This window comes from Sceloporus occidentalis, unplaced genomic scaffold, assembly GCF_023333645.1.
Source record: "Sceloporus occidentalis isolate IW3139 unplaced genomic scaffold, rSceOcc1.0.p SCAF_1, whole genome shotgun sequence".
NCBI lineage: Eukaryota > Metazoa > Chordata > Lepidosauria > Squamata > Phrynosomatidae > Sceloporus > Sceloporus occidentalis.
Window position 1 is genome coordinate 34,651,644 of NW_028316981.1, and position 13,331 is coordinate 34,664,974.

Sequence of the window (13,331 nt, forward strand, 5' to 3'; positions counted from 1 at the left end):
TCAAAGCACATTTAATTTTAAGGCAGCTGTGAAACAGGAGGGATTTACCTCCCCCCAGTTCCCATTTGTTTGGCTCAAATGACATTAAAAATGTGTTATTTTCTCTAGTACTAACTGGAAAAATTCAAATATGGGTTGGAATTCAGAGAGCTACTTCTGGAACACTGAAGTCTTCTGAACAGGCTGGTGTTTCTCTCTTTCTCTCTCCCCCCCCCCCCCCCATGCCTTGTCACAAACATTTTGCTGGAGTTCCATTCATTTCAAAACTGTTTTGTAATGTGAGAAGGGAAGGTGACTGTCATAAGAGACACAAGTTCTAACCCCCATCAGGTGATGGAGTCCACTCTGATTGGCCTTGCATTCTGGCAAAAATTAGATGATTATCTACTATCCAAGAGATAACAAAACATCTCACCCTAACTAGTAATCATTAATAGTGATGATTTGTCAATGTAAATACCTGAATGGCAACAGACAGTGGTTACTCGTCACATTTACTTCCAATCCATATAACTGAGAAAAATACAGATTCTATGAATTCGGTGTAGTTCACAGTTTAGTTTTTTGTTTTGTTTTATATTTCATGATTTCTCATTGATAGCTCGGAGAAGTCAGTCCTAGGCTGGTTAAAATAATCCTAAATATATATTCTGAGGCAATTTCAGGAATGTCATCTATTGTGCACATTTCTTCATTGGCCATGTCTTTATTTCTTTGTCACACTAGCCACTGCCTTCTTGGCAGCATCTTCAAGGTCACTTGCGGAGGTGATTGGGAGTCCACTTTCATTTAGAATGCGCTGGGCTTCATGAACGTTTGTCCCTAGGGAGGGAAAGGTGAAAAAATGTTATCAAATATACACTTTTCAGTTTCTGAAAGCCTGGAAGAGGAGGAATTGGGGTCTTGTTTCAGGACAACGCTGTAAGGTGTAATAAGGATTAGGCACATCTTAGGCATGACCAGAGGCAGATCTTGTACAATCAGTTTATTTTTAGAAAAATGACAGCCATTTGTTTTGCAGTAGTACTAAACTAGGAGAAGAAACATCAGCACTGAACACACATTTTTAAAAATATACTTTTGTCCAATAGTATTGATTATTTTTGCGTGGTCACTCTATAGATTTTCTAATAAGGTAAACAATAAACAGAAGAATCAACATAATGCGGGATATAGTGCATGGCTTTTCAATGGCTAAGATCCTGCACCAAGCCAGCAGAGCATAATGTTCCATTGATCCAGCTCTGTATGCTCTCTCCCAACCTGGCAGCTATCAAAACCTGGATGGGGTGGGGAGAGGTTATTCAGACAATGAGAAAGCAGTTAGCTCAGAAGGGAGAAGGAATGAGGAGTGCACCCTCATTTTCCTTCATCAGGGAGCACGGAGCAGCTGGATTTTCATCTTCTGAACTGCAACTCTCTCTGTACTGGTAAAAAAAAGCATAGGGGACAGGACTGAGCCCTGAGGGACCCCACAAGCCAATAGCCAAGGAGTCGAACAGGAATCCCCCAGCATCACCTTTCCCTCCAGAAAAGAACGGAGCCACTATAAAACAGTACCTCCGAGCCTCATCCCAGAGAGGCGGGTCAGGATACTATGGTCGATGGTATCAAAAGGCATGGAGAGGTCCAGCAAAACCAACAGGGACAGGCTCCCCCTGTCCAGTTCTCTGTGTATTTCAAACTGTGAATGACTAAAATGTGTCTAACTGGAGAAATGTGCCTGCCTGAAGACTGACGTCTGCTAGGGAAGGCGGTACTCCTCTGAGTACCACTAATGCGACTGATACACTGTGTGAGGGCTCCCCAACTGTGGAATGTCTTCCCCTTGGAGGCCCAATTGGTGTCATTTAGACATAAAATGGGTATTTATTCATGGTTATTTATTAACACCTTTTGGGCCTCACTGATTTATCTCAAAATGCTAATGCAAATAGTCTCAAAATGGTTTTAATCTCCCAAACTTGTTTTTAACTAGTAGACTGTATTTAATATGCTTTAAATTCCTTTAAATTATTTTATTGTTTAATATTGTTTTAATTTGCTTACACTGATTTTACTTTGTGCTATCTGGAGATCTTTTGATACAGTGCAGGACAGAATATTTAAATGAATAACAAATAAACATATCTTAGTCAATGGGGAAAAGTAGTGTAAATTAAGCAAATTGTGCAAATAATTGCACAAATTAGGGAAAATGCAAACAAAATACCCCACACTGGCACCAATTTTAGTATGGGAAGAAACCACATAGTCTTGCAAGAAACAACAGGGAGGAAATACATGGCGGATGTGAAGAGACTCAAGGAAATTCAAAATGAAACATTTTCATGTCCCTCTTAAGAAAATAATAACAATGTGCCATATTTTTTCTTGAAAGGAAAAAACCAAACCTTTTGATATGGATATTGAAATCTTGTATACACTTACCTGGGGTAAGCCCCATTTAACCTCTTTTATTTCTGACTAAATGTAGATAGGATTGAAGTGTAAGAGCCATATTCATTGACACAAACCCCAAGGTAACACAACAGAAGAATTATAGCCCCTCTCTCTTTTTTTACAAGGCTATAAATTGAATGAGACATTTCAGGGAAGTGTGTGTTACAGTCTGTCAAGCTCCCACAAAAGGCACATGCATCGCTAAATGAGAGGAGATTAATTAAAAGAGATGACTGATTGTTGCTCACATCCTTTAGTTCTTTGTTCATTAACACTGCAAAAAGGATAGGCCCAGTTGAAATGTTCTGGCAGAGCAATCACACAAATTTAGTCCTTGTTCAGAAGCCTCCCTCTGTGTTTTTGATGCTGTATGTTTGAACACCACCTGACAATGATGGCACCTTTCACTTGGCAGCAGACAGGGCAATGTGCAAGCAAAAATCGAGACAGTTCCCCTGTTCCTTCCCAGTCACACTCTGGAAGCTTTAGTAACCGTGAACACAGAATGTCAATAAAGAAGATCACTTTTGTGTGCGTATATATATATGTGTGTGTTGAAGATGTAGAAAGCTAAGGTCTCCTGAGGGGGGAGCTCTCATTCAGGCCATGGGTGAAATATTTTACACATGCATTGAGATGATCACTGGAAAGAAGGCAATTGGCTTATCTTCTATTCCTGGGGTGCTAAAATGTTGAAGGAAATCAACTGGAAGATGTTCAGTGCCTCACTGCATAATGGAGAACAAAAAGTAAGTCAGAGTGGCAGGTAAGTTGAAACGTCTGGCTGAGTCAGAAGCAACAAGCACCAAAAATATATGTTCATTTTTTAAAAAAACCTTCAGAATTGGTCAAGGGTTTGTATGATTCAAAAGACTAAGCATTACCCTTCAGGCAGCACATCAGCTACTGCACATAGTACTTCTGGCGTGTTAAAGTGCTTTCAGTACACTAGGGTTAGGGGATGTGTGGCTCTCCAGTAGTTGTTGGCAGCAATTTCCATCAATCCTCACCATTGGCTGTGCTCGCTTAGGGCTGTTGGGGGTTGCAGTACAGTAAATTCTGGATAACCACATCTTCCTCTGGTGGGCAGTCTCTCAGTAATCCTTACCATAGCGGTGTAAGACAGATCAGTATTCTTATCTCTACATCTTATTTTATTTTAATTTATTATTATTTCATTATTTATTATCATTTAAAGTACATATCCAGCCCTTAATCTAAAGTATACAATAAAATCAACTTAAAAAATAATTAGAAAAGATTTTTTATATATATATCCAGACAGTAATCCTCCTATGCATTAGTCTCCCAGCCTGAGGCTAGCCATCAGCACAGAACAATACACATGCAAATCACTCCTGCATTCCCAGGCTCACACAGTATATATACACCCAATTTTTCTAGGCAAAGCATTCTCTGAAGATGCCAGCCACAGATGCTGGCGAAACGTCAGAAAGAAACTTTTCTAGAACATGGCCACATAGCCAGAAAAACCCACAAAAACTATGGATGCCGGCCATGAAAGCCTTCGACTCTTCCACAAAATCCAAGAAATCAAAGAGAAATTTGAACTGTAAGTGGAGACACTCAATGACAAGGAGAAATCAGAAAAAGGCTAGGACTTGGAAGTCAGCTATGAATGAACTAGACAGTATCCTCAAGTGTTGATACAGTCTATGCGCTGATGTGTGTTAAACTTTGTGAAGTTTAGAAAAAGATGTAAATAATGGGTTCAGGAGACTTATAAGGTATATAAAATATAAACCAGAAAGCTTAGTCTATATTTGAACCCAAACACAATGCAGAAACAATCCAGTATGAGACCACTTTCACTGTCCTGGCTCAGTGCTAGAGAATCCTGGGAATTGTAGTTCACTGTGGCACTAGAGCTATCTGACAGAGAAAACTAAATGCCTCACAAAACTACAGTTCCCAGAACTCCCTAGCACTAAGTCAGGGCAGTTAGAGTCTTCCCAAACTGGATTATTTCTGCAGTGTGTTTTGTACCATAGTGTGTGTGTGTGTGTGTGTTACTATGACAGTTTTCTTCCAGGCAGAATACCAATACATGCATAAACAAAGATATAAGCCTAAATTATGCTAAATAGATATATTTTGAATTCTGAGAGATACGGCAATGGACCCTGCTGGAAAAAATATGATCTACAATGACCTACAGTAAGTACATTTCTATACTGCTTATCAGTGCACTTAAACACTTCCTAAGTGATTTGCAATGTGTAAGCTAATTGTGTGCACTCTTACTTAACGACTGATAAGGCTGATCATTTATCCTCACATGCTGCCCAATATGCTGAAAAATACTTGTACGTGAAGATTTTACAATGCCTTTGCATGCCTATGTAGACACAGAAGCTGTTGGAGATGTGGACTTCGTTAAGAGAGGAGAATGTAGAACTGAATGACTAATGGGCTAAGTTGTAATATTAAGACAATATAATACAAGGGACAGAATTCTGTACTTGTAAAAGCCTTTATGAAATGTCTGTATAATGTTCTAACAGACACTATGGAAATTAGGGGACAAAATATGGTGACAAGGTGTATGATGTCTAAAGTATATGGTGTTGAAAAGTATTGCTAATCTATGTGCTAGCTAGTACAAATCCTGTTAAAGAGCTCAATGGAGAGATAAAGTCCCTAGGAAATGTCCTGATAAAAGGGTAACATCCTGATAACCATATGGTGTAATATACTCAATACAGTGCGATTGTGTTGTACGCGGGCGTGCCTTACGCAGCTTCCAGTATACGCTGGAAGCTGCACCGGAAGAAATGGTGCTGCACATCGGGAAGAGTAATGGTGTGCATGCCTGTAGCACGGGAGTGCTGCCATGCTGCAGCGAGCATGAGCCCTATTAGTTTTAATGGGGCTTGAGCTTACCCGGAATTTCCCTTACGTAGGGTGTTTGTGTGTGTATGGAACAGATCCCCCATGTAAGGGTAGGGACTACTGTATAAGATGGCATACATGTAAAGTAATGAAGGAGAGTGCCCAGATATTGCCATGTCTGTGCTATCCCTAAGGGGAATGTTATATTTACCATATTTTCTGGAGTATAAGATGATTGGGCATATAAGACTACCCCCAACTTTTCCAGTTAAAATACAGAGTTTAGGATATACTCGCTGTATAAGACTACCCCTCTTCCAACGCACACCAAATTAAAAAAAATAATCAGATTTGATTTCAATATGATAATTTTAATTCAAATGTTTATGACATGCAGGTACTTAGCAGGTAAACTTGTTGTATGCAAAGCCTGCTTGAACTGGCCAGCTCTCTCTGCCTGCCCAGCCCTCCCTGTCTCCAAGATTTTATTCTACCATACTTGTACAGCGCCGCCCTTGCTGCTTTCATACGGTCGCCGCTACGGTGGGGATGCGGTCGTTTTTTAACTCCCCCCACCATATGCGGTGACCGCAGATTCTCCAGTCCAGCTCAGAGGTTTCAGCACCTGCCCTATAAGATGACACCCGGTGTATAAGACAACCCACGACTTTTGAGAAGATTTTCCTGGGTTAAAAAGTAGTCTTATACGCCAGAAAATACAGTATGTATCTATGAATGGATATAATAAATACTCCTGAAATTCCAATACTTCAGAATGCTTAAATGGAGTGTTGATGACAACTTAATTATCTGGCTTAACCACCATCACAAGTTGATGGTGGCCACAAGATATGATGAGGGAGGTGATCCCAGATTAGCTGACAAGTGGCAATGCCCTTCACTCTTTCAGTCTAAAGAGATGGAAGTGGAGAACCATGCTTATTTTAACATGTAACCAGTTCCTGCAAAAGTGTTCAAATCCTGTCATTTCCAATTTCTAACAACCACAGTGCTTCTGTTATCTTCAGTCTCTCACACACATGCTCCATCCCAGTCCTCTGGAATCTCTCTTTCCAGCTGTTTGAACATTTCTACCAAGGAGGCAAATAGTCTGAGCCTCCCACTGCCATTTTTTAAAACAAGGCAGCACTGAATTATGTGATCCTCCTCCAACTCTTTTACTCATTGCACTCCAAGATTAATAAGAAAACAAATTAGAATGGGAGAGAAAAAAGCATATATAAAATTACCCAAATTTAATTAGGGTTTTAAAAATGCTTTGACAGTGAGTGTTTTTAGTTAATGTACTAACTCATTAAGCCTCATTTGGAGAAGTGGCAACTATCTAGCATATAACTAACTAAATTTATCTAGGTTTTATTTGATGAGAATGGGTGGTGATCTAGTGTGCAGTGAACTGAGTGTGCAAACATTCAGTTGCTACATTTTAGAAGAAGTGAATGTCTGTGTAGTACCTGTCATCTAAGCAGGGATGTTTAAAGTCATGCAATGAGAAGCCTTATTTTGGGTATGCTGAAGCAACATTGTATTGCAAAGGAATAATGCCAAAGAATCTATTTACAGATCTCAGCTGCTTTCGCTGATGAACAGGATCTACTAGGGAACCTGTCCCCCCCAAAATAACTAGCATTTTTCTATGCTTGGAGATTCCTTATGCGTCATTTTCTTTCAAGACACATAATTGAGCCCCAGTGCAACTACAAAAAGACAAACACAGATTTGACCTTAACTCTTCTTCTTTCTTTTCACTAGAATGTAATTAATGTCATCTCAATATTTAACAATTTGTGCTGCTTCAGTCCTTTAATAAGAGATAATTCTAAATAAGAGCACAAGGATGTGAGCCATTCTGGCAACAACTGCATGGGCTCATGAATATGCCAACACATTTCCATGGACTACGAACATAAATTATAATTAGGTTGCTTCAGGATGAGAATAAGTAATTTTTTCAAAAGAAGATAGCATGCTGATTCAATTTACATTTCCAAGAGTATATGAATATGAGTGTATTTGAGAGTATGTGTGCTTGTATGAGTGAGTGAAATTATTTTCAAACATTTACGAAGGAATATTGAGTTTTTATTTTCTGCTACTGATACTCAACTGCCGAATATTACAAATATTACTTCCCTCCTAACCTATGTTTATTAACAGCAATCTTTAATTCAAAGACTATCCCGAGGAGCGCTTACAAATATCCCTATTTTGGACTAGGACTAGGGTTACCATATGAAATAAGAGACAGTTCTCCTGTCTCTTTAATGGTTATGCAGAAGAGGGAATTTCAGCAGTTATTTCCTGCATGACAACCAACACCTGCTGAAACACTCTCTTCTACACAGCCATTAAACAAGAGCCCCATCTCTTATTTCATCTGGCAACCCTAAAAAGGACTCTTAGAATCCCAAAGTCAGCATGATGGAATCTAAGAGCAGAATCTAAGAGTCTCCCTTATTCAAAATGCTTGAGACCTGATGCAGTTTTTCTTTCTTTCAGATTTTGGAATATTTAGATACACATAATGAGCTACCTTGGAAATGGGAGCAAAGTCTAAGCACAATATTAATTTATGTTTCATATACTCCTTATACACATAGCCTGAAGGTAATTTTGTACTCAATATATTTAAATAATTTTGTTCATGAAATGAAGTTTGTGTGCCCCGAACCATCAGAAAGTAAAGATATCACTATTTCAGCCACCCATGAGAAAAGTTCTGGTTTTTGGAATATTTTGGATTTCAGAATTCCAGATAAGGAGGACTCAAATCTATAGTAAAGTAGTGTTTTTAAGCTCTAATCTTGGAGGACATTTTCATTTAGCAGGAATACCCACTCATCCATGCAAAAGAGCCATTAATAAGCTTACAGATTTCAGATGCATAGAATTCTATTACCTTCCACATTGGAAGTGTTGAGATGACTGGACATCCAAGGAGAAGAAGCACAAAATCCCCGACATCACCTTTTGTGAGTGAAATACCAAACTAACATTTTTACAATCTGACATTGTTTCACAAATTGTGGGAGTAAATTGATAACAGTGATAAGCAGACTGAGTACTTATTTCCCAATGAAAGCAGACCTTTAAAAGCCTCTGAGGTTATAGCACAACACTCTGTACTATGACCGGAAAGGTGAAAATATCAGTGTGGGGTATCTCAGGGAGTTATCAGGGACAGATCACACTAATATATGACCAAAATCATGTTTCTGAATATGCTGACTTGCATCACAAAACGTCAAGCGAGAATTATAAAACCACAGAACTGCCACATCTCTATTCAGCAGCCTCCCTTAAACAAATTGCCATTTTCATTTACCATGTCAAAATGTTTAACTAAATGACCTCCTAAAAGAATGGGAATTATATTTGCATCATTCCTGATTCTATCTCTTAATTATTAACCACAAAGGATGAAGGCTTCCTACCACTCTGTTTAGAACATGTAGGATTGCAGAGGTCAGTATTAAGTGGAGGCAACTAGCCATAACTAAAACAACAGGTAGTGCAGAGATTAAACAACAGTTCTGACTGAGCAGAAATGAGAGTATATTTCAAAAAGTGCAAACAGTCAAGGAACCATGTCCTTTTGTTTGGGACATGAGTGTTTGCATGTATCTTGTTCTCAATATGTTAGAACACTGATTATATAGTTTATTCCATATTGTTCTACAAGAGGTCTGGGCAGAATGCAGTCCATGGGCTGCATATGGCCAGCACCAGGGCTGTTTTTGTGGCATCCTAGGAATCAAAATTAATCCCCCCCCCAATTTTTTGCCTCAAAATGACCCAACGGTCTCTAGGGTTCAAGGAACAACCCCAAAGATGGTGAAAATAGCATTTGGGGGGATTTGGGGGCAAAATAATTGACTTTTTTGTGGAAGTGGGTGTGGTGTAAGTGCAGCCCTTCAAGGTCTCTGTGGGGCAGGCTAATGTAGCCCCCTAAGTTTCCACAGTTGTCCACCCCTATTCTAGAATGAATAGTCCCCACAACAGCCTTCAACTATGTGGCCCCCATCAGATGTGTTAGACTGCAACTCCCTTTATCCCCAACTGGCATGGCTAATGCTGACTGGAGATTATGGGAAGCTTAATCCAAACCATTAGAGACTTCAAAGTTCTGGAAGACTGGCATACAGGGTGTACAAAAAATCCAAAATGGATAGTATTTTGGTAGGAAGCAGATGTTCTACCTCTCAAACTTAAATTCATGACTACAGTCATTGATCAAGGGTGATACATAAAGGTTTAGAATTAAAGGCCAAGGTGAATATAGTGCACATTCATATTTCTATGCAACCATTAAACTGAATGAAAGGATTAAGTAGAAAAGATTCTTTTGAATGGCAAGGACTAATTATCCTCTTTACACTTTGTTTTATCCAAATTATTTTTAAAAAACAACAACTTTATATTCCTTTGTTCATGGCAGTTTTTAAGCACAAAGGTGACATACGTCTCTGCAACAGAATGTTTGCTGACTGAATCAGTATTGGGGAGAGGGGAGAGTGGAGAGGAAAACACATGGAAAAAAGACTTGCAAAGTCAAATGTTCTCATGAGCAATAGCAGCACTATTTTTTTAAAAACTAAGCAAACCTCAGATTAACTGTCTTGCTTCAGTGAAAAGAAATGGCGCATAATGGATTGTCAGCAGAGAAACTATGTACAATATCCAACATCTTGATTTTTGTTAGAATCCACACAGACTATTTTAAAGATATCAAAAAATTCCGAATGTTTTAAAAATGTTCTGTGAAAAAGCTACTGAAACAGGTATTCTGTTGAAAAATAACTGTACTCCCCCATCCATCCAACTACCCAACATAATAAATGCTGCTTATTTTGATACTTGAAGGAGCAAAGCACTGGAAAGTTGGGGAATTTTTGCTTAGAAAGCTTAAGAAACAGGGGTTAAAGTGTCTTCCTCTCTTCAAAAGCTGTGTGAAAAAATCCCTTGCTGAACTAAACCAACATTAACCTCCTACCACTGGATGGTGTTAGAGAACTGTAAACAGAGTTCCAGTGTCAAGCTATCAAAATAATCTGCATTTCACTTGCACTGAAGCAAACCTTAAACAGAAAACTGCGTGAGAACTGGAGAGGTTTATACTGTATTATCTTATTCTAGTCCCCTGCTGTAATATGAAATCTTAAGTGGCAACTCTTATACAAGATTACCCATTTTGCTAAATACACTGAGGAATTGAATCCCAAACGATTTTGGGTCACCAATAATGTGCAAACAATATCAAAAAACTCTTTTCAACATGGCTCTTTGAATGCAAGGGTGTGTTGGGCACCTGTAGCAAACTAAGGATGCAGAAATTCCTATTAAATTAGCTATGCAGACATGTTTCCAAATATTAATTGCAGATGCATGGGACAAAAACTGAAAGTAAAATGTGAGAATATGTTACCCAAGATTCTATGCAATTAATAGTTATATAAAATTGCGGGGGGCGGGGGGAGATAGATGAAATTCATATACACATATAACAAACAGCTCTTGGCTATAAAAGGAGAACATGACAAGCACTGGTTAGATGAACAAAAGATAGACTGAATTGAATAAGCCAAGAACAATCTTGTTTTCTGCTGCTCCAGAGATTTAGGCCTTGTACAGACCAGCCCTTTGGTTTGTACATTGCCACGATGTGGTAATTGCCACGACACACGCCCCCAGGGCACCATGATGCTGTGCACCGCTTCACATGCCATGCAGCATCATGGCACTCCTCCAGTACTGCGTGCATACAACACAGCATCAAAGGAGCCCCATATAGCCGTGGCTATCACGCCCTTTCCAGTGCACAAAAAGGAGCTGCTTTTTGTGGCCCCTTTTCATGCCCTGGAAAGGCTGTACCGGGGCCGGTTGCCACAGCCCAGGGATGTAGCTGGGGGGGGGGAGTCTGTGCAGTCTGGACCCCCCTTCCAATAGATACAATGAAGGGCACACGCCGCTGCGCCCAAGCCCCATTATAATGGTGGTAGTCTGGACCCCCCTTCCCAAAATCCTGGCTACCTCCCTGCACAGCCCCAATCCGGCTGAAGAAGGGATGGCTGGAGGCCGCTGTTTGTACAGCCCCTTAGACATGGAGCAATGGATTCAAATGACAGGAAAAGAGATTCACCTAAACATTAGAAAGCACTTCCTTACAGGAAGAGCTGTTTGATAGTGGAATAGGCTGCCTTAGAGAGTTATGGACTCTCCTTTGGACATTTTTAAAACAGAGAGAGGCTGGATGACCATTTGTCAGGGGTGCTTTGATTGTGTATTCCTGCATGGCAGGGGGTTGGACTGGATGGCCCTTGGGGTCTCCTCTAACTCTATGATTCTATGGTTCAAAACAAGGATTCAAATATGACTTCAGTGGAAACAGGAACAAAGTGCCTGCTCTGGAATTATGCTGTGGATCAGAGGGAGCAAAGACGTAATTCTTCACTAAATTTCTTGGCTTAGGAAGCAAGAAGTAATTTTAATAACCCTTTTTCCTGGGAAAGTCCAAGGAAACCACACAGTTTTTGAAGCTTATTTGTAATACTGGACTGATTCTGCAGAAAAGTCATATGTGGTGGTTTTGCGGGGAAAGCAGCATTTTTTTTTTGGGGGGGTGCAGGAAACAGCAAAAAATAAAATAAAATAAATTCTATGCAGTAGGCTCTCTCTTGTGTCCTCATCAGGTGAGCCTGTGATGGTGGTGGGACTGAGAGAAAACCTTTTCCTGAAGATCTCAGGACTCTAGCAGGTTTGTATGGGGAGATATGGCCTCTCAAATAGTCTGGACATATGCCATGTGGGGCTTTACAGGTCATGACCACCAACACTTTGAATTGTGCCCAGAAACGAACTGGTAGCCAGTGAAACTGTTTCAGCAACACAGTTATATGCTCCCTATAACTAGCCCAAGTCAGCATTCTCACTGTGGCATTTTGCACCCGCTGAGGTTTCCGTTATTGAGTAATTCTACTTATACTTTATACATAATATAGTATTTTTTAAACTATAAGTTAAAAATAGAATATTAACTTAAAGAAGGGTTGCACTTTCCCAGTATAAACAATTGCTTCATCCATTGAAATTAGAGTAGTGAATACATGCTTTTTCCAGCCACTTTGGACTCCTTAACAAATTATCTTGCTTCTCAGCTAGCAAGTGCTCACTCTCTGCCTCTCCATCAAGCAAGTAAATACATGTAATTATAAAGTTACCATTTTCAAACCAGAGAATAATCCTTCCTTTATCCACTGGTAAAACAGCTTGTAATTATTATACAGCTGAAAAGAAAAGATTTGTCCAGAAAATCCTGCTAAATCAAGACAGATCTGACTGATTAAAACTTTACTCATCAAGACATTTATAATACATTGCATGTGGGGTCCTGGCCACAAATCTGTTAAGATTTATAGGAATAATTGCAGCCCCTCTGTTGGAGCAATGTACCAAATGGGATGTGTAAAGTACACTGCCTCCATCTTCACCATCTTGTGAAACATATTTTTCAGCTGTGGTCTTATAGTGTTGTTGCTTTCCTTTTTCCTAGGTTTTTTTAATTGGCATTAATTGGCATTAACTTGTGACTACAAAGCAAATATGATCAAGGGACTAGGATGGAGGGTCAACTTTAAAAGAAGATGAAATGAATAAATAAATAATAATAAAACTTTTATTTATATACCGCCCTTCCATTGATCAGGGTGGTGAACAACATAATGAAAACAATACATACATTAAAACAAGTTAAAAACAATATAAAAACCCCCGGTCAGCCATCCGTCTTGCCGTCAGAGAGAGAGGGAGGCCATCTAGGACTTCACTCGGGGAATGCAGTTTGAAATAGAAAGGTTTTTAAATCCCTTCTAAACTGGGCCAGGGAGGTGGCCGAGCGGAGCTCTGTGGGCAGCGTGTTCCAAAGGGTCGGGGCAACGATGGAGTACGTCCTCCTCATTGTACAGGAGAGTTTGGCCCCAGGGACCCTAAGTAATTGCTGCCCAGAAGTTCTGAGGGTG

General features: G+C 39.7%; 1 protein-coding gene across 1 annotated transcript in view; it reads right to left on the reverse strand.

The window, feature by feature from the left end:
* Nucleotides 1–220: 220 nt before the first annotated feature.
* LOC149321303 (succinate--CoA ligase [GDP-forming] subunit beta, mitochondrial) overlaps nucleotides 221–13,331 on the reverse strand; it is a 279,860-nt gene continuing 266,749 nt past the window's right edge. Inside the window, exon 11 of the mRNA XM_089519254.1 lies at nucleotides 221–822. Coding sequence (XP_089375380.1) covers nucleotides 707–822 — 116 coding nt within the window. The 3' untranslated portion in view covers nucleotides 221–706. The remainder of the gene's footprint in view (nucleotides 823–13,331) is intronic.